Consider the following 23,189-nt stretch of genomic DNA (forward strand, 5'->3'; position numbering starts at 1 on the left):
TCCTTCCGACGCGACTTGAAGACCTACCTGTTTGAACAGGCCAGCCTGGCCTGATTGGGGATGCGTTGGGGTTTTTATTGGGGATTTTTTACATTTTTCTACTGTTTTTAGTTTGGGCTCGTGTTTAATTCTCTTTTTAATTTTTGTAATTTGTATTTTTATATATGCCCTGTTCACCGCCCTGAGTCCTTCGGGAGAAGGGCGGTATACAAATATAATAAACTTAAACTTAAATTTAAACTTATTCTGATTGATTGATACCAGCCTATAGCAAAAAGGAATTGGGGTCTATCATAGACTGAAACACATAATATCTTTATGTAGATATCTTTTGTCACTTTAGAAATAGCTGAGAAGTGAATCAAAGAATAAGAAATTGAAAACATTGTAAGTAAGGAAAATTCAGCTTAGGTAGGCATAACTCATACATAAACAATAAAGGAGAATATTTATAGTTCAGGGTTGAAATGAGGGGTCCTTGATGCTCTCTGAGCTTGGTTGTTTTCTTTAAGACATTTCATTACCAAAACTAGATAACATCATCAGTGCTAGTTTGAGTAATGAAACATCTGCAAGAAAACAACTGAGCTCAGAGAGCACATAGATGATATGTGAACCCAATTTTAGTGAATATATTTAAATAACATGCAGGCCCAAGGTTTATTGTGATATGCAGGCATTATAAACATTCATACGCTCAACTCTCTTCCTTGCCACTCTTGCATAAATGGGTGGAATTCAGTAGCTGGGTTTTTTTTCCACTTTAGTTCATCGTCATTTTTTAATATTCTCCACATCCAGAAAATGGTTAACAGTAGCCATTCCTTATGCTAAGTAATGTTTCAACCATAGTGAATTGGTTAAACCACAGTGGCTAGAGTCATTGTTATGCTTTGTTATGCTAAACTAAAACAAATCTAAGCATATTGTGATGTAGGGCTACAATATGAGTCTGGCCATTAACTATAACCAGTTGATAGATTTAAAAACCATGGTCAGAGGTTATCTTCACTTTTAAAATGGTCATTCAGGTAATTTAAACCTCTAATTGCTCTTCCAAGGAAAACATACACAAATGTTAAAGCTTTTTTTATCTTGTGGAACTAATGTGTCCTTTCAATTTGATTAATATAGCTGGGTGGTAGTGGGGTGAAATAGTCCTATTTTCACTGTCAAGATGATTATCTGTCAAGATAATTCTTCCTTTGAATTTTTATATTCATATTAAAACATCAGGGATCTTCCATTACCAAATTGTGACACTCCAGCTTTTGAGATCACCAGAAAATATCAGATAAAAATGTGGGTATTTAAGATAAATTTTAGTCATTACATTCCACAAGAAAATATATCAGACTTTTACTTGCTAACAACTAAAATATATAAATATACTATAGTGAAGTTCTTCCTGTTTCCACTCCAGAGATTGAAATAAATGGTATTTAAATTTTCAGAGCAGCGTAAAGGCTAGCTCTTAGGAATCGTGCCTGTCCTGTTATTAGCATACTTACTATTGTCAGTATTTCATAAAGCCATTACATTTTACTCTTTGAGAAACAAAATTATTGGTTTCAAATAAAATCCTTAAAAACAGCCACAGGTGAGAATGCTAGAGAGTAACACCTGCAATAGAGGGTCAAGAAAGCAATAATGCCAACATTTGCAAACAACTGATTATTTTTAATATCCAGGATGATAACAATTATCAGGTACCTACTACGGGCAGATATTTATTTAACAACCTCTGGGTCTTATATAATACCTTCTTGGATTTAGATGTCCACACAAGATAGTGGTAAGAAAGAATAACTGCAGAATGTTTCATTCTACATTGCAAGAAAAATGTTTGGGCCTACTTGTAAAGCAGATAATGACATGGTATCTTGAATGAATAAGACTAGCATGGCTTCAACATTGTTGTGGAGCAGAACAAACTCAGAGCAAACTTAAAACTTGGCATAATTTTCTGCTGTGTCCATCTTTCTCCTCCATATCTTGTATTGGCAATTGTGGACAATTTTTTCCCCTCATCAAGCTGACATATTCCAGCTGGGCTAGAATACAAATCCCAGAATTTTCAGTTCCCTAGATCAATGATAAGAGTATTGTAGGACTCTAGCACAGGGTATATAATTCCCTTACACATTGGCCATGCTGAGTGAGAATTATCGGAGCTGCAATCCTAAATTCTTTGGAGTGTACCAGGTTTAAAAGGAGTGTCCTATACAAACCTACCTATGGGTCAAAATGTTCATGTCTATTCAAATACTCCCAATAGAAGAAATGTATTCTGAAGTTTCTGGGAAAATTTTATTTCTCCTCATCTTTGGCTATGCTGACTGGGTTAAAGGTTGCATTTGGAATATCATGAGTTTGCTTATTATAGGAGTTTTGCTTGGAAATTTCTCTCCCCAACAGGGCATCATCTGTTAAATCATTAGTGTTACTAACAATCTATGGCCTAAATACTGAGTGGTAAGCTCCAAAATAATTAAGCTCAGTTCAACTATTTCTTTTTTATCAGTGTTAGGATTCCTATTTTACTTTGGCATTTGAAATGACTGCATATTTTCTGGATAGCTTGAACTTAAAATTCAAAATATTTCTAACATAGGAAATAGATATTACTGAAGAGAATTTACACTTAGTAACTGTGCTTAGACATATGGTTCTGTCAATCTTAATTTATTGTATAAGCCAATCAAACAAAATTAAAAGTGAGGCTAATTGGTCTGAGTATCTTTCTATAATTTGAACCCATAAAGAAATTGCAAATATAGACAGAAAAATGATTTTATTAATTTTCCTCCTTCAAAATTATGTAGGCACATTGAAAGCTGATCTTTTTTATTTATGTAATTTTGATGCATAGATCTGCTTCTGTGAACAGAAATGGAGAGAGGAATTCTGCTGTAGTGGGTGAATCAAATTACATTCTGAATCAACATTGCAAATTCTCATTAAATCATTGTGGCGTTTCCAATGGGCCTCATGCAGGCTTTCAGGAGTTTAGCTAATTTCATTCACAGCTGTAATTTGTTTTAACTGAACGTGTACCTTTAGAAAGCTGTATAAAATCATCAGTGTTTGGGTTTCCTGGTTGTAACCAACTAAGTCAGTTTGCTGTCAAATTATTCCTAATTCTTGAAATCTGAAATAATATCTACAGATACAATTCTGTTAGCCTCTGTCTAAAAAACCTATTAGAAAGATGCCCAAGATCTTGCTAAAGAAAGTATTTTTAAAAGGAAGATAAATGCAAGATATATCAATAATTAAAATACATATTTCATCCCTACACTCATTAATAATTATTACAGGTGTTTCCTGGATTCAAGATTAATTTGGACTTGCTCTTCTGTATAACCAGATTTCTGTAAATAAATTTTGCATAGTCTCAATATGAAAACCACACCAGATGCTCTTAGTATAAATCATTATTGCTTAGATTTTAGAAACAAATTTACTGGAACACAATCTCCCATCCCACTTCAACTAACTAATGAGTGCAATCACAATTTATTCCTCTATCAATCCTGATAATGCACTTCTTGTTATTTTTTCTAATTATTTAAGGTATGATCATATGTCACACATTTGACTCCAGTGTAGAAATATAAGCAATAAACAAATGGGTTATGGGACCTATGTGAGCAGCTTCAGAAGACCTACGTGAATGAGTGATGTCCTATGGCAGAGGTCTCCAATCTTTTGAGCAGCAGGGACCAGTTCCATGGAGAGAGGTTTTTCTGCAGACCGGAGGGGGCATGGTATCATGTGCTGCCTGCATCCCACAGATGGGGCTTTGCAGTGCTTTTTTGTAAAAAAAAAAAAAGGTGCCAGAACTCACAGATGTCATACAACCCGCCTTGCCTACCCTACAAGATTCCATCCAAAAAAGGTGCCAGAACTCTGTTCTGGGCGTTCTATGACAAAAAAAGCCCTGGGGCTTTGCTTATTTGTGTGGACCAGTTGCTGGCATGCCGTGGCCCAGTACCAGTCCATGGACTGGGGGTTGGGGACCCCTGTCTTAGTGTGATCCCATGATACAAATGTAATTGTGTCATTTGCGCTATGTAGCCACAATGCACATTTTTTATGTTACTGCTGCTTGTAACAGAGAGCTATGTCAACTTATATTAGAAGGCACTCTCTTATCAGGCTTAGAAATGGAAATAAATTATTAAATGAATTGCCCAACAAACCTTTTATTTTATTTTGTATTTATTATCATGTATATACCACCAGTCGTATTATAAAATACTCTTGCACAGCAGAATGAATGTTGATATTGCATCAGTTGATATTAATTAATACATATTTAAGAAACACTTTGAATCAAAATTTGTATTACAGAATGATCTTCTTGTTCTATGTTCTTGGTTGCTGCATGATCAGTTTTCAGATATTTTCTTTGTCTGAAAGCTGTCAAGAAGCAGTACTGTCTTTCAAGAGTCCTTCAGTTCAGCTCTGCTTCAAAATAAAAAACAATGTAAAAGGAGAATTGAGTTTTTGACATCTCTTCCATAAAAATTGGAAGAAATCTGTCTATCACATTCGAGGTCTCAAGAGACAAATAAAAATGTTGCAGAACTCAACGACTTTTTTGTGTGCTTCATGAGGACACTGAAGATCTTGGATTAATTGATATTAATGGCTATAAAACTAGTTGAAGCACAAGATGTAAGGCAAACATGTAATTTCTTTTCCACAATTTCTGACACAATAAATTCTGTTGATAGGGCAGTAGTTGACTTTGATTATAATTCTGCATCTCACACAATGCTTTTTGATGCCCTGGAATTCAAATTAAAAATGCCCAAAATATTGTAAGATTTTATAGAAGAGATATCCAATTGATTGCTAAATAACATAAGATTTGGTAACATCTGATAGTTTACATGTTCCTAATCTGAAATCCTAGGTTGCATTAATAGAGGGATAAAGTCAAGATCATGTGAAGTTCTAGTACCGCTTTATAAAACCTTAGTAAAACCACTTGGAGTACTGCATCCAGTTCTGGTCACCACAATACAAAAATAATGCTGTGCTGTCCCACTCACTAACACAAACATGTAACAGTGGGTTTATTAATATTCCCCAGCAATTCCCTTTACCAAAAATCCAGAACTATCCCAATTAAGTCCAGCCAATAGCAGAACAATGCTGGTTCACAGAGCAATGGCTAATGAGTCCACAAGGCACTTGAAAGTTTCCCAATCAAGATAAACCCACCAGGCAAAATTAAATCCCCAATTCAAGAGGGTTCACAAGGCAAGAACAGTCCAAAGTTCCCAAGACACAACAACCAGAAAACACACAGCTAGGAAATGAATATGTTGTTCCCAGCATCACCTCTGTCTCCTGTGCTAAATAGCCAGTTTCTGGTGCAACCCATCTAGTACGATGAGGCTGCCTCCTCATGAATAATTAGGTTGACCTTCACTGCTCCTACCTTTTCTCTGTTCTTGAATCAGGTGCAGAAGGTAGTTCCTCTTCCTCATCACTGACTGGCTGAACCTGCATGCTTTCCTTACTTAAAGCCTCAGGGCTCTCCTGCTGCAGCTATGCTTCAGTCAAATCCCTCTCAGATGGTTGCTTGGAGCCATTGACCCTCCATGTGTGCCCAGAACTGTCTTATCCTCCTCCAAGCTGACATCTGGAGAAGTATCTGGAGAAGCATCCCAGACAGTCATCACAAATGCTGAGACTCTGGAAAGCGTGCAGAGAAGAGCAACAAGAATAATCAGGGCTGGAGGCTAAAATATATGAAGAACAGTTATACATAGAAATATGGCGTCTAGACCAGGGGTAGGGAAACTTGGCTCTTCTATGACTTGTGCACTTCAACTCCCAGAATTCCCGAGTCAGCATGGCTGGTTCAGGAATTCTGGGTATTGAAGTCCACAAGTCATAAAAGAGCCAAGATTCCATACTCCTGATCTAGACTAATGAAAATAAGGACTAGGAGAGACATGATAGCAGTGTTCCAATATTTGAGGGGCTCCTACAAAGATGAGGGGGTCAAACTACTTTTCAAATCACCAGAAGGTAAGACAAGAAACAATGGATGGAAACTAACCAAAGAGAGATGCAACCTAGAACTAAGGAGAAATTTCCTAAGGGTGAAACCAATCAACCAATGAAACAGCTTGCCTTCAGAACTTGTGGGTGCTCCATCACTTCAGGCTTTCAAAAAGAGCCTGGACAACCATTTCTTGGAAATGGTATAGGGTGTCTTGCTTGAGCAGGGAGTTAGATTAGAAGACCTCCAAGGTCTCTTCCAATTCTGTTATTAATTTATTCTATTCTTATTCTATCTTGCAAAGTTTGGTGATCTTATAAGAGTTTCTCTGATTTAAAAACCATCCTACTGCTTATCACACTTCTTGGATATGTCCATATTGCATTGTCAATCCTTGGGATAGGGACTGTGCCATTTATCTGGTATTGGGCGATGACAATGAAGACATGTTTATTAAAAGTTGAGTAAAAACAGTCAAAGCGATGCTATGAATATAAAGAAATGCTACAAGAATCCTATCTTAGAGAACAGAAGCCACATAAAGTATGCATTGTAACTGCTGCTGTAGATAAACTGTAAATTTGTGGGATTGGATCAGACATGCCTTGTGTACTGAACCCATGTTCTCAGCTGCTGTTGTGTATATAACTGGTTTGACTTATCTTGGCAGTAAATATAGATCTTTTGTAAACTATACACATAATTCATTGTGGTTCCTGCACCTTCCATGATTAATGGTCAGAGACTAACACCATGCATTTTACAAAATGTACAAAACATGGCAAAATACTAAATTAAGCACTGAGAGTTTATTTCTTTTTTTCATTCTTATATGATATATAATTTTGGAATATGTGCAGGAAAAACCTTTTTCTCAGTAGTGGAATGAATCAAAATTAGTAGGGAAAAAAGTATTTTGGAGGGTCAAACCTGTTTTTAAATTGCTGAAAGCAATAGATCATATAGGTGGAAAGCAAAACAGGTAGAAAGGAAGTATTAAACTATGCAAGAGATGCAACGAAATAACAAATACAAAAAGAAACAAACACAAAAAACACTTCTGGTTTCCGTTAAAGCACATATAAATAAATAAAATTTACATTCAACTTTTATATTACATAACATTCATTTTCAAAATCATCTATAAACATTATTGTCATCACTCTGGCATATTCATTTTTTTGCTATTTTGTGCAAGTATTTGTTCCTTTTAGTTTTCATTTTTCTTACTTTAAGAATTTGATATTTAAAAAAAACAATTATGGATGAAAATAACCTAAGAAATTTCCTCAGCAGCAGACAGCCCAGACAGAAACAAGATTTTGGACCCAATAGAATTGGGCTAGAAGGATTATGGGCTAATGTGTGATTTTCCTTATTTAAATTGCCCTTTCTGTCCTCCTTCACCTAGAGTTTTAGTAAACTGGAACACAAAAACCTAGGGGTTTAGATTTGCAGTTTTGCTAGATACACACAATGTGTTAAGATACATTCTGTTGAACAAATTTCATGTGATTCAGCTCACACCACATACGAAACCATAGCCTTCTCTATGGGTCCTCCCAGTGTTTTTTTTTTTTTTTGTAAAAGAAAAAGGTGCCGGAACTCACACATGTCATACAACCCGCCTTGCCTACCCTACAAGGTTCCATCCAAAAAAGGTGCCGGAACTCCATTCTGAGCGTTCTATGAGAAAAAAAGCCCTGGGTCCTCGAACCTTATGGAGGAGTCTGCCCCTCAGTGAAATGATGGTCTCCTCTACATTTAATGAACCCAAATGTAATGAAATAAACAAATACCATTAAATATTAATGTTTATTGAGGGAAAAACATCCTCCTTTACTTGAGGTTTTGAATTAAAGTTGAGAAAGAGGTTGTTGTAGAGAGGGAGGGAGGAAATGGAGTAAAATCTTTCTGTGGATCATTTTAATATAAATCTTTATACATTTGAAGTTGTAGAGATTCAGTAACTCTTTATTGTAATCTCTGAAAGTTCGTACCTCTACGGAACATGCTCAGAATCCTCAAACTGTTTATAAAAAAAACAATATAGCAATATGAATTTTAACTTTAAGAAAATTGAGAATAGTGAACAAGTTTCAAATTATATTATTCTGCACAACATGTGAATTTACATTATCTTAAAAGCTAAATATATTAAGAGTCATTTAAACGGCTGATAATTAGTTTGATGATCCATGTTTTCAGAAAGTTTGGGAAACACTACTGTAGTTTAGAGAACTCCTAATATTTTTTTCCTTTTGCTGACGGGATAGATCTGTCAGTCAGTTCAACTCATCTCTCCCCCGCTAAGTACTTTGTCATTTTACAGAGAAAAAAATGTACCTGGGCGTGGAAGGAGTGTTAGTTATAAACTGTCTGCCTTTCTCCAATTCTCCAGAATCCATTTCTGTTTCTTGTCAGATCCCAACAGCTTATACTGTAGAATTAAAGTACATTACAAAGCAGCCCAATTTAATTCAGGATTTGGCCAGAATCAGGATGTTGTGTAGTGAGTTTGTTGCGCAGGAATGAAGACAAGGTGAGTGAGTTCAGCAATGGTCATGTTTATTTGCTTGCAGGATCTGAACTGAGGAGCTGAGCTGCAGCCTGCAGCAATTTATAGCCTGGCCCCTAGGTGGCAGCCAATAGGTTTAAAGCAACCCATTGCCGCCTAGGGGCAGCCAATAGCAGCACTGGAGATGGGGTGTCTGAGTTGCTCGGAGCTGTTAGCTAGCTCCAGCTTACTACGTGGTGTTACAATTAAGCCCAATACATAACACCCCTCCCCTCTTAGAATGAACAAACATCATAGCAACAAAAAGCGTGAAAATAACAAATTACAAGATTTAACAATAGTATGAATAGGTTTCTATTAACAATACAATAAGACAGTTAATGACATTATAGCTCCATCATTGTTTTAGTACAGTCTCATAGTCAACAATTATCACAAGTACATACAACATTATAGTTCCTTTATTTTACTATATAATCTGCTAAATAAGCAGGAGGATTGCGTGCCCTTGTGGAACGCCTCAGGGGTTCAGTCACTTTCTGGTCTACCTGCTTACCCATTGGGCTGTGCAGACCAGTGTCCTTTGATGCACTTGAGCCAGAAGGATTTGGTGCTCTCTGGCTGGCCTCTCCAGGTTGGCCTACCCCAGAGTCAGACTGTTCAGCAGAGTTGGCACAGTGGTTGTGAAAGTCAGGTTGGCTTGCTCCATCAGGGGATCCATGTTGCACTTCCGGACTCCCCTCCTCTATGGCCAACTCCTCATTGCTTGTTCTGTGAGAGTCTTCAGAGTCTATGCATGGGCTGGCTTGGTTGCCAGTTTGGGGACCTTGGGAGGGACTTATTATGCAGTCCTCACTCCGGATGGTGCCCGACCTTCGCTCCTTCCGGCACGATCTAAAGACTTACCTGTTCGAACAAGCCGGCCTGGCCTGATGGGTGATGGGTTTGGGTTTTATTGTTTTTTATGTATTTTAACTTAGCTTATTGTTATAGTTTTTGGGCATCTTGTTTAATCTTTTTTAACTTTTGTATTCTTGCTTCACTTTAAAAGCCCCCCTGTGAGTCACGATCGTCTGAGCTGCGGCTGTGGCCTCATCAACTGGCAGTTGCTGATAGGCCTGTGCCAAATCTAACTTTGAGAAAATGGTGCCCCCTTGCAAAGATGCCAAGATGTGGTTTACCACTGGGACAGGGTATGCGTGTTGCTTAAGGACTTTGTTAATTGTGCATTTGTAGTCTGCACATATTCTAATTTCTCCATTGGCCTTAAGTGGTGTGACTATAGGAGTTTCCCACGCCCCACCATCAACTGGTTGCAAAATGCCCTGTTCTACAAGCTTGTCTATTTCTGTGTCGATTTTATGTTTGAGGGTAAAGGGAACCCTTTGAGGCTTAATCCTAATGGGAACCACGTTAGGGTCTAGCTTTAATGATATATGCAGGCCTTTGTATGTTCCTAGGGTTGAATCAAATACGTCTGCAAAGTCCTTGCAAACTGACATTAGATTCACAGCTTGTGTCCAGTTGATACCGGTTACTTGGATGCCAAATGCATCAAACCAATTGAGTCCAATTAGACTCGTTCTCTGGCCCCCTACTAATATGACATCCAGGTGCCCAAAAAATCCCTTAAATTTAACAGCCAAGGTAGCTTCACCCTTGACTGTGACTTTAGCATTTTGAAAATCTGTAAATATTATGTCGGAGGGCCTTAGATTGGCCCATTTTCTACTGCGACTGCACACAAAATTAAATGTGTCCAGAGAAATGATGGAAACGGCTGAGCCTGTGTCCAACTCCATTTTACAGGGGATGCCTTGTAGCTTCACCTGAAGTTTAAATTTGGGTCTGAGGGGGTGTCGGGCCCTGGTGCGGCATACACTTCTGCAGCTTGAACAAAACCCCACACTAAAGGGCCCCTGGGCCCCAGTACCTCTCCTGGTAGGATCTTCCGATTGGCGCTTCGATGGCCAGTCCCTCTGGCGAGCTCTGCATACTGCTGTGATGTGGCCGGTTTTGCTGCAAGCCCAGCACATGGCTGACCTGAATTTGCAGTCTGTGCATTGGTGGCGGCCGCCACAACCTTTACATCTAGGTAAGAAATCTGCCTTGTAAGGAGTCTCTTGTTGCTTGCTGCTGCAGTGCTGAGTGTTGGGTTGTTTGTGCAGCTTGTCAACTTCAGCATCTTCTTCATCTGATTCTTCGGTGTGTTTGGCATCCTTGTGGTGGACGGTTTCTTTGTGCTCCATTGTTTTGGCGGGCCAGATTGTTCGGACAGCTCCCCTGGCGGCTTCATCTGCCATGACTTCGTCCTGGGCTTCAGTGAATGACAGGTTAGCTCTAGCAAAAAGTTTTTGCTGCAGGTCTCGATTTCGTAGGCTGCAGATGAGCTGGTCTTGAAGTCGCTCTTCGATGTCAGAAAATTTACACAGGCGTGCGGCCTGCCTCAAGGCCATGATGTACTCCGATGTGGTCACACCGGGCTGCTGTATTCGCTGTTCGAAGGCGTAGCACCAGGCAATCACCGACATCTTCAGTTGAAAATGTTCTCTGAGCTTCTTCTTTAGGTCAGCGTAGGAGATTGATTCCAGCAGCATTGGCGTGAACAGGTTTTCAGCCAGATCGAATGTTGCTGGGCCGCACACACACAGCAACGTGGCAGCCTTCAGTCCATCTACTGCAACTTGGTTCACACGGAGGTAGTTTTTGATTTGGGACAGGTACGATGGTCATCCTTCTGGTCGCTTGATGTTGAACCAAATTTTAATCCAAAAAGCTTTTATATTTCTACAAGTCCACCACATATGAAAATAAGTAGCATCTAAACTACCGCATCTCCAGCATTTAGACTGTAAATTAAGATACATGTTAGACAACTTCTTGGGATCCAGATGCCATCTATAAAACATTTTATAAAAATTTTCTCTTAAATTTTGAGCCTGAGTAAATTTAACATTTCTAACCCAGATTACCTTCCAAATATCCAATGGAATTGGTTCCTGTATGTTTTGTGCCCACTTTATCATACAATCTTTAACCAATTCTGTTTCTGAGTCCAATTCAATTAAAACATTATATATCCTCTTTATATGTACACGATTTGAATCTCTAATTTGTTTTACTAAATTTTCATCTATAATTGTAATGCCAACCTTCTGATCCAGCTTCCACCTAGCTTTCAGTTGGGTGTATTGGAACCAAGAGTAATTTATGTTTTCTTGTTTTAACTCATCTAATAATTTAAGTTGCCAATTATTCCCTTCCAATCCAAGTAATTCCTTATAGGAAACCATATCCAAACTCACTCCCATAGATACACCTTCTATCGCATGTCCGGGAATTCCCCAAATCGGTATTTTATAAATTAAGTTATAATAACACTTTTTCCAGACACGTAACAAAGCACTTCTAAGAATATGAGATTTAAAAGCCCTGTCTACCTTTTTGTCATAAAGCAAATATGCATGCCATCCATATACCAAGTCCCAACCCTCAAGGTGAAGTATTCTTTTATTAATTAGATTAAGCCAATCGCTAACCCATGTCAAAACCACTGCATCATAATACAATTTCAAATTAGGTGCCTTGAGTCCCCCTCTTTCCCTAGCATCTTGCAGAATCTTAAATTTGACTCTTGGTTTTTTCCCCGCCCAAATAAATTTATTAATACCCTTCTGCCATTCATCAAGGTTGGCATCCTTTTTCAATATATGTATCATTTGAAACAAAAAGAGAAACTTCGGCAGAACATTCATTTTAACAGCTGCAATTCTTCCCAATAGAGATAATTGTAATTTTTTCCAATTATTTAAATCCTCTTGTATCTTCACCCACAGTGTTTCATAGTTATTCTTATATAATTTTGCATTTGAAGCTGCAATATACACTCCCAAATACTTAACCTTTTTTACTATTTCAAAACCTGTTAATTTGATTAACATTTCCCTTTCACTCATAGACATATTCTTAGACAATATCTTGGTCTTATTACTATTTACCTTAAACCCAGAAACCTTACCATACTGAGTTATAATTTCCATCAAATCTATAACCGATTGTATCGGTTGAGATAAAGTCACAACCAAGTCATCAGCAAAAGCTCTCAATCTATAATCATTCTGTTTTATTTTAATTCCCTTTATCATAGATGACTCTCGAATTTTAATTCATAAAATCTCCAACGTTAATACAAACAACAATGGTGATAGGGGGCATCCCTGTCTTGTACCTTTTTCAATTTTAAACATCTCTGTTAACCCCCCATTAATTATAATTTGTGCAGTTTGTTGTTGATATATAGCTTTAATAGAATGTAAAAATCCTTCTCCAAAATTCATTTCCTCAACAACTCTAAATAAAAATTGCCAATTCAATTGATCAAAAGCTTTTTCTGCATCCAAAAATATCAACGCTGCAGGGACTGTTTGTTTTTATCCAGATATTCAAGCAAATTTACAATTTGTCTTACATTATATTTCATATACCTTCCAGATATAAATCCCAATTGATCACTATGAATCATTTGCTTTAAAACTTGCATTAATCTATTAGCCAATACTTTAGCAAAAATCTTATAATCTATATTCAAAAGCGATATAGGTCTATAATTTTTAGGTTGAGTAAGGTCTTGATCCTCCTTTGGAATCAACGATACAAAGGCTGTCCTCCAAGATGGAGGAACTGCTCCTCCAGTCTGAATTTCATTAAACAACATCTTTAAAGGTTCAATCATTTCAACCAACAACGTTTTATAATAAATTGCTGTTAATCCATCTGTTCCCGGGGCCTTGCCCACTTTCAACTGTTTAATAGCTAAAGAGATTTCCTCTGATGTCATTAAACAGTTCATCTCAAGTTGTTGTTCTTTTGAAAGCCTAGGAAAATGTGCTTCCTGTAAATATTTATCTATATCTAAAGCTTGTATGTTTTCTCTAGAATATAGTTTCGAGTAAAAATCTAAGAAACTCCTCTTAATCAATTTTTGTTGATAGACTTCTTTTCCTTTATATTCTATTTTATCTATAGTACGTAATTTCTGTTTCTTCCTTAATTGATAAGCCAACCACCTACCAGGCTTATTAGCATTACCAAAGGCATTATGCTTAGCATAACTCAAATTAGTTGCTACTTGGTCAGCCATTAACATACTAAATTGTTCTTTCAATAAATGTATCAAGGTCCTTAAATTATTATCCAATGGATTCAAAATAAAATCTTTCTCCTTAGATTTAATCTCTTCCTCAAGATCTTTACGTTTTTGCATTTGCCTACGCCTATAAGCATTATTCATATAAATCAAGACCCCTCTCATGTACGCTTTACTAGCATCCCAAACCATTCCCATCGATGTACCTTTATGCATATTTATAACAAAAAATTCTTTCAGATGTTCTCTACATTTCTGCAAAAACACCTCATTTGTGAATAAATTTTCATTCATTCTCCAGGATCTTCTATTATCATCTTCAGCAAAAAAACTCCAACCAAACAGGGCTATGATCCGACAATGTCCTAGGAAAAATCTTAACATTCTTAACCCTAGAGAAAAGATCAGTAGTAATTAAAATAAAATCAATCCTAGAGAAAGATTTATGTCTATCTGAAAAAAAAGTAAAATCTCTGTCCTTCATGTTCCTTTCCTGCCATACATCTCTCAGCTCCAAATCCTCCTTCAAATCAAAAAAGGCTTTGGGCAGTTTTGAATAATTAGGAGGGTTTTTAGAATATCCCTTCCTATCTTCAAATGAGTCCAAAACTCCGTTCCAGTCCCCCATCAAAATAACAGATTTATAATCCAATTCGATTAGTCTTTGATGTAAAAATTTAAAAAGCTCTTGCTGTTGTTGATTTGGAGCATATAATCCAATAAGAAGAACTTTCTTTCCTTGTAGCAACAGTTCAATACTAACATATCTCCCTTGTTTATCCGATTCAATAAATCTAGCCAAAAAATCTTTTCTTAGGTAAATGACCACTCCAGCCTTCTTGTCCGGAGCACAGGCTGCAAAATGTGTTCCAAGCTGGGAATTAACCAAAAACTTTTGGTCCTTTAAAGCAATATGAGTCTCTTGTAAGCAAACAATGTCATTTTTATGTTGTTTCAAATAGTAAAATACTTTCTTTCTTTTCTGTGGTGAGTTTAAACCATTAACATTCCATGTCAGGAACTTCACCATATCTGGTGACCAGGAGCCTTGGGAACATGACCTGAAGATCACCTGTTGCTCTCTTTGGGCGTGCTCCTCCCACAGGCTCCGAAACAGCCGCATATTGCGTAGTTAAACCAGATACAAGCTTCTGTTTTTGCTCTTTTTCCTTACGCTTGTATGCAGTCCTAGTCATCCTCTGTTCTCTCGGGTCCTCTTTTAACACCAAACTCTGCTCCATAGTCTCAGCCTGTTGCATCTCCTCAAGAGGCAGTGACATTGCCCCTTCACTCAACTGTTCTTCTGTTCTTTTAGCTCAAGGAGACGGTGGTGAACCTGCTTTAAGGACCTTAGTATAAAAATCTTTTGCTTTTGAAATTGTGTTCAACCTATACCTCGTACCTGCATAATTTACCACAATTCCAATGGGAATTTCCCATCTAAACTGAATTTGTCGCTTCTTAAGCTCATCAGACAAAAAGGTGAAGTCTTTCCTTTTTCTAAGAATTTTAGGAGGTATCTCCTTTAAAATTATAATATCTTGGCCTGCAATTTGAAATCTTTCCCGGTAGAAAGCTTGGATGATTGCATTTCTAGTTGATCTCCTGGAGAAGTAAATCACTACATCTCTAGGTAAATTTTTCTGTTTAGCAATCCAGGAATTAACCCTAAATGTTTTATCCATCTCTTTAACTAATTCTTCAGGTTCACATTTCAAGACAGGAGCCACAGCCTGTGCAACTTCCCATTCCAAATCTTCTTTAGGGTTCTCTCTCAAACCCCTCTCTCATTATGTGAAGTCCCAGCTCCTTTGAGAAGCTATGATGCTGGGAGAAGTGGACAGAAAGAGGTTGATGAGCAGCAAAATGGATGAACTTGATTACAATGGGGTACCATTAAAAAAATAACTGAAGGGACATATTGAGGACAGAGCATCTTGCCAAATGTACTGTATATGTGGATCTAAGAATCAACACTGACTTGATGGCACATTATAAATCGAACAATATTAATGAGGTCTGTGGGAAACTGTGTTAAGGAAATAACTTTGATAATTAATCTTTACCTCAGGCTTCTTTCCCATCTTTTAGTTAAGATAGAAGAAAAAAAGAATCCATTGGGAATAATGTATCACAGGTCCAACTTTTTTATTCCCAGTCTCTTGGAATTAAAATATGCTTTTCTTAAAAAAAATTTCTAACATGACAGCATCAATTATCTCTGTCAGTTACGCTCAAACCATCCACTTTGCTCAGTATACAATTAAGCATTTTTACTGCTTCTGTCATGACTACTGTTATGAAATTTTGAACTCTGCAGGCAAGAAAATATATAGTATTCAAAGATTAAAATAAACTATTCAATTAAAAAGCTATGTACAAAACATTGCAGACAAATATCTACATCTCCTAAATCATTCTAATTATAAAATAATATTCTAAGCCAGGGGTAGGCAACCTTGGTTCTTTTATGACTTGTGGACTTCAACTCCCAGAATTCCTGAGCTAGCATGGCTCAGCATGGAAACCTCTCCATTTCTCCTCAGCATGGCCAGCTCAGGAATTCTGGGAGTTGAAGTCCACAAGTCATAAAAAGAACCAAGGTTGCCCACCCCTGTTCTAAGCAGAAGGTTGTTCTTACCCAGGTATCAGATTTTTTTTCTGATTTTTTTTCTTGCCCTCTCTTTCTTGTAATAAGAAAGCAAATATTTGATATCTAATCCAAAGTATATTTTTTTCAATATAAGGACTCTACATAGTTACCGGGATTTAGCCATTACAAGAGCTGAAACTATGTATAGTCTTCTCAAAAGTATCCACTTTTTAAATTCCCTGCTCCAGAAATATTGAGGCACAATTAAATCAAGACATTCCTATTTAAGTACGGAAATTGCCACAAATCCAGAATCCAGCTAGCAGGGTCACAAATAATGATCACATGACCCCAGAACAACACTGTAAATATATACTAGTTACCAAGAACCTGAATTTTGATCATGTGACCACAAGAATGGTGTGAATTTGTACATTACGGACTGCCTCATTCAGCTAGAGAAGCTGAATGGGTGATTGAGATCAATACTTTTAGTTCAACCCTCTTAAACCCTTAATATGTAGCTTGTAATGGGGATAAAATTAAAAGAGAGGATTTCATGTACACTGCTTTGAACTTCTTGAAGAGATACTGTATATCATATAAAGGAAGGTAGGTAGGTAGGTAGATGGATGGATAGATAGATAGATAGATAGATAGATAGATAGATAGATAGATAGATAGATAGATAGATAGATAGATAGATAACCTTTATTGTTATTTTTTACTGTGGGCACAATGGCACACATTAAAAATGAAATTTAGTTGCTTGTTCTCAAAGTGTACACATACATAAAGCTAACAAATTATAAAATTGTATCATAAATAAATTATATTCCCATTGTGGCTCTGACTATTTATAACAAATTTATCCTGATGCCAAAGCCAAACCTTCATTATCCTAATCTACCAAGTATTCCATTACTAATAAGAAACAAGGTGTTAGAGTTAGATCCGTTTAAGACAGTGTCTTAAATCAGGGGTGGGGAACTATGGCCCTTTTATGACTTGTGAACTTCAACTCCCAGAATTCCTGAGCCAGCCATGGGATTCTGGGAGTTGAAGAGCACAAGTCATAAAAGGGCTATAGATCCCTACCCACAATTTAAGAAAAAGAGTTATGAAAGATTAAAGTTTTGTTTACTATTGTTACTCTTTCCTTCTCAAGAAAATAACATTCTCAGTGTTGTGAGGTTTTAAGGAAAACATCCAGAAATCAATTCTACTTCAGAACTGAGGCCTGGAAGAATTGAAGAGTTCAATCTTTTTCAGACAAATGTTCAAAGTTTGTACAATTCCAATTCAGCTTATTCTCTCAATCAACTATTAAAACTCACATTTTGTCAGTCCTCCCAGGTAAACCAGATAGGAAACATGACTAGATGACCCAATTCTACTTTATTTTAAGCTTGAATTTTGCATGCCTGAAGGCACAAATTTCCCACCTCCACTTTTAACTGCTTGATCAATTAGGGTAGGTACTTCATTTTTTTTCTTTGACCATTAAACCAGTGTCTTTTGTTTGTTTGTTTCCTAGCCACCCTTCATCCCTGAGATCATACACACATTCTGTTTCATATTTTAAAACCACTGCCCTTGAAGACTAGTTCTACAATGGATTCATACATTGTTCACTCATACTTCATTTAATCATGATTTACAGAATTAACCACTACTGATTCATTTTATAAATCAAGTGGCCATGTTCATACAATACACTAAGGCTGTGCAATACAGCAAGACTAAGCAAACTATATAATGGTTTATAGTGTGATGATAATTTAAATATCATGGTTGGAAACCCCAGCCCATTTTTGCCATTGCTTGGGAATACAAGGACAAAGGGGAAAATTTATCTTACTGTCGAGGTGGTTCATATAAGAAAAATAGTTCTTGAGTTCTGACTTACTTTGTAATTACTGGGAAATAATTTCTATGCATTATTGTAATTTGGCAGAGTATCTAAGCCTGACCCATGGAGAGACTCATTTTTCAACCTATCTTATAGAGAATAATGCTGGGCAAGTCTTCATTTTAGGAATAGCAAAGTAAGGGAATTTATGTATTTGCTTGTTTGTTTATTTAAAGGACTTATGTGGCCTCCTATTTCACACAGTAATCTTAGATAGCTCAAAACAGGAATTAATGAAGCTATCTGATTAAACTTCGATGATGAGAAATACTGAGCTTCATGTAAATCATGTTAGCACTAGCTTAAATTAAATTTTATAATCTCTGCTTCATTGACATATTTAATTTTCCAAACAAGAATTAATGGGAAAACTTGATATGCCATAAATGTTTAGTGTAATTATTTAAAATGTAACATCAGAAGATAGAAATGTTTTAATTGACAATGTACAAAATAGAATCTAACAGGGTCTGCTTTTTTCAATTTCTTATAGAGCCAGGAAAGAAGTATTTCTCCAGAAAAGACCTGCAATGGATAAAAAAAACAGTGGTTATTTCTTACTGATTATTCTACTAATTGTAAGTAGAAAAAAGCCTGATAACATTTATCTGAAAACCATTCAAGCCAAGGTTTGCATGTTTTTAAGCACAGTAACCATATTAATCAGGAGTAAACAACTTTAAACACACTGTTTTGGTCCAAGCACGCTTGATCTAATTAAATGTACCTCAATGCACTGTGCCTGTTAATGAGATATCATAATTTGTTTACCTATTTCAGACATGTCAAACTCGCGATGTCATGTGATGTTGTGCAACGTATCAGAGCTTTTTCGCCATTGCTGGCAAAGGGGTGGGTGTGGCTTCCCGATGATGTGTCCAGCCTGCGGCCGGCAGTTTGACACCCCTGCATTTGATTTACATCAAATCAGATCAAATACTTGATTCAATTCTTGTCAACCTAACATTACTATTTTCAGCTGAAACTAACTAACTACATGGAGGGAAATGTGCAGTGGGGTGCCCTGGGGCTTTGTTCTGGGCCCAGTGCTCTTTAACATCTTCATCAATGATTTGGATGAGGGGATAGATGAGGAACTCATAAAATTTGCAGATGACACCAAGCTGGCAGGAATAGCCAACACTCCAGAAGATAGGCTTAAAATACAGAAGGATCTTGACAGACTTGAACGTTGGGCGGTATCTAACAAAATGAAATTCAATGGCGAAAAAAGTAAGGTTCTACATTTAGGCAGGAAAAACCAAATGCACAGGTACACTATAGGTGGTACCTTGCTCAATAGTAGTAAATGTGAGAGGGATCTTTGAGTCCTAATGGACAATCACTTAAATATGAGCCAGCAGTGTGCTGCAGCTCTCAAAAAAGCCAACACAATACTAGGCTGCATTAACAGAGGGATAGAATCAAGATCACATGTAGTGTTAATACCACTTTAGAATGCCTTGGTAAAGCCACACTTGGAATACTGCATCCAGTAAAAAAGATGTTGAGACTCTAGAAAGAGTAGAGAGAAGAGCAACAAAGATGATTAGGGGACTGGAGGCTTAAAACATATCAAGAACGGTTGCTGGAATTTTAATGAAGGACTAAGAGTGACATGATAGCAGTGTTCCAATATCTCAGGGGTTGCCACAAAGAACAGGGAGTCAAGTTAGTCTCCAAAGCACTTGAAGGTAGGACAAGAAGCAATGGATGGAAACTAATCAGAGAGAAGCAACCTAGAACTAAGGAGAAATTTCCTGACAGAACAATTAATCCATGGAACAACCTGCCTCCAGAAGTTGTGAATGATATCTGAGGGAACACCTGCTGCCGGCATCAAGCTCCCTTCGTCCAGTGCGCTCCCACAGGGAGGGTCTTCTCAGGGTGCCGCCGATAAAAGATTGTCGGCGGATAACACCCAGGGGAAGGGCCTTCTCTGTGGGTGCGCCTGCCCTCTGGAACCAGCTGCCTGTGGAGCTTAGGACTGCCCCCGACCTCAGCACATTTCGCCGGGACCTGAAAACCTGGCTCTTTGAGCTCTCCGGCCCAGGCTGAGAATTTTTAACTGGGGTTTTTAATTCTAGGGATGATTTAATCTTTTTAAATTTGTTTTTAACCGCCCTTCGGCGGTTAATAAAATAAATAAAAATAAATAAATAAATCCATGTAAAGGAGGTGAGATAGTCTGGCAGATGTTTTTGATGTTTGATAGCCATGTCCTGAGTTATTCAGTATTGTTGACAGATAAAACAGTGCAATAACAAATAGTAGTGGTGATAATGAATCTCCTTGAAATATTCCTCTCTTGATGTTAACCTCTCCCAGTCTTTCACCATTGACCTGCAACTGTGTCTTCCATTGTGCCATCGACCTTTGCACAAATTTTCTGATGTTTTTACTGACTTCTGTTATTTCTAGGCACTTGATTATCCAGTCATGTGGCAGAGAGTCAAATGCCTTTTTGTAGTCAATCCATGCCACATTCAGGTTGGTCTTCCTTTTCTTGCAGTTTTCCAAGATCATTTTGTCTATTAGGAGTTAATCTTTTGTTTCTCTGCTATTGGGGCGGTTTCCTTTCTGTTCGGGTGGAAAGAGATTGTTTTCAACTAGATGCTGTTGTACTGCATCAGCTACCACACCAGTTAGCAATTTGAAAGTTGTTGGTAAGCAGGTAATTGGCCTGTAGTTGCCTGGTGTTGCCCCTTTTGCTGGATTTTTCATTATTAGGTAGGTTTTCCCAGTTGTTAGCCACTTTTCAATTTCTCCTCTTTGTAGTATATTGTTGAACTGCTTTGCAATGAGTGGGTTTATAACAGATGTTTCAACCAAAACCCATGTAGTTCATCTTCACCTGGTGCTGACCAATTTTTGATCTTCCTTGCTCTTTTTTTCTACCATTTTTGTTGTTATTACTAGTTCTTTCATTTCAACTTCTGTTTTATTTGCATCCACCTCTTTTAACCAAGCCGCATCCTTGTTGTGTTTCTTTGGGTTATCTCATATCTGCTTCCAGAACTGCACTATTTCTTCCTTGTCAGGAACTGACTGATTCATTGCAGTTTCTCCATTGATGGATTGGTAGAAACATTTCTGATTGAATTGAAATTGGAGGTTCCGCCTATAATTTGCAATTTGAGCTTCGTATCTACTGATTTTCCTGGCTATAACTGTTATTTGCTGCTTTATTATTTCCAGTGCTTCCTTGATCTTCCTTGTTTCTAAGTGGTATTTCTTGATTAGGTATTCTTTGGACTTCTTGTTCTTCAGCTCCTTTTCTTTCATCTGTTCTAGCTTGCTTGCGTGTGATCTTAACTTGCTGATCTTATTTTCTAGTCAAACCTTCCATTTTTGCGGTGTACTGTTTGTTTGTTTTTCTTCTTTTGTTGATCTTGCATCCGAGGTATTCAGTTATAACTGCAGCTATACTGTACATTAGTTGTTTTGTTTCTTGCAGTGAATTGGTGCTTATACTTGATATTACAGTATTTGCATCTTTTAATGCTTGTGCTGTTTCTTTGGAACAAGTTTCAATGCACACAGCCTTATTCTGTTGTTTTTGTGCTGTTCTAGATGCTCAGTTATTCTTTGTTTCAATTCTTTTATTTCTTTAGCTAGAGGGCTTTGTTCTTCCTGAGGAAGAGGTGCCTGGTTTTCAAATGAGAACAGTTGTATATCTCTGCTGGATTCCTTCACTGCCAACTCCCCCTGGCTTGCCTCTACATTCTGAATTACTTCTGGCAAGTCTTTGATTTCTTTGCCCTGGGTAAACCTTTGCAGTTCATCCAATTCTGTTTCTGTGAATACTTTATTTCGTATTATTAATTGGCATTGATTTGCTAGTCTCTGTTCTGTTATTTCTGATTCTGGATGTTGTTCTTTCCAGAACTGGTGCATTCGTTTTAGATATCCTCTTCTTATTGGCTTGATCTGTAATAACAGATCATTATTTCTTTGTTTTCAATCACTGTGTATTTGCTATGGGTAAAAACCTTTTCTTCCAGTAGTTCTGCAGCTGCTGGCCCTCATTGCTGAGCCAGCATTCCTGAGTCCTGTAACCCATTTTTCACCAGATATCCAGGAACTCCAACATCTAGCACGGACCTTGTTAACCCAGGCGACATCCAAGCCAGTATGGCATTCTGAAATGTACATCTCACATATTTTTTATGGGAGAGACATTTTTTGTCTGACTCCTCTGATGAGACCTGTCTGATATGGTTGAACCTCTGGCATAGCTCTCATCTTCCTCAGAGTACACAAGCCCCACAACTATGTCAAGGTAGTGCCTCACTGGGGGATGATGATGATTGAATTAGTACCATTAAGTATAATTGATTTCATGTAAAATAATTGCCCAATTAATTCCCCTTTCCAAACTTTTCAAAATCAATATTCCAATTTCCCTTTTGCTATTTATCTGAAAATATTTTTTTATTTGAAGTCTTTAAGTTTGCATCAAACTTTTTTCATTAAGGTTAGAAGGAAACTCATTGTAAAGAAATTTGCTCTTCTGAAGTTCCTTAATAATGCAAAAGCCATTAACAAATAATTTGCTAACGTGATTAAGGAAGAAAATATGTGAGTCCAATGTTCATTTGAAGGACACAAAATGCCTTAGGCGAGGTTACTTTTCCTTGGTTCCCATAGCTCTAAAAGCCACCAGAGATTGTTGTCTTATAGACTCTTCAAGGGGAGTCTTTATACAGAGTTCTTGTGAGCAATCCTTATTTTCTGCTTGCTTTGGAGAGGATTCAGAGGGGAATTTCAAGGAGCCAGTCCATTCACTGATTCCTCTTCTGGCCATGGCTGTCAGTTCCACTCTCCACAGAGCCATCTTCATTTCTTCTCAGAAGTCCCTAATGATTCCAATTTGTTACAGTTACAGAAGGATCAATTTGACTTGGAAGAAAGTAGGCACATACAGGGGATCAAAAAAGTGAAAATGACAGCCACAATTTGTGCAGTCCAAGCCCCATCTCTTTGATGGTATTC

The 23,189-nt window shown here is 37.4% G+C and overlaps 1 protein-coding gene across 1 annotated transcript in view; it reads left to right on the forward strand.

Moving 5' to 3' along the window:
* The first annotated feature begins 18,165 nt into the window (after window positions 1-18,165).
* Window positions 18,166-23,189, forward strand: part of CALCR (calcitonin receptor) — a 104,421-nt gene continuing 99,397 nt past the window's right edge. The window contains exons 1-2 of the mRNA XM_081345566.1: window positions 18,166-18,330; window positions 18,688-18,772. Of these exons, the coding sequence (XP_081201692.1) occupies window positions 18,218-18,330; window positions 18,688-18,772 (198 nt within the window). The 5' untranslated portion in view covers window positions 18,166-18,217. The remainder of the gene's footprint in view (window positions 18,331-18,687; window positions 18,773-23,189) is intronic.

This window comes from Vipera berus (genome assembly GCF_964194415.1).
Source record: "Vipera berus genome assembly, chromosome: Z".
Lineage (NCBI taxonomy): Eukaryota > Metazoa > Chordata > Lepidosauria > Squamata > Viperidae > Vipera > Vipera berus.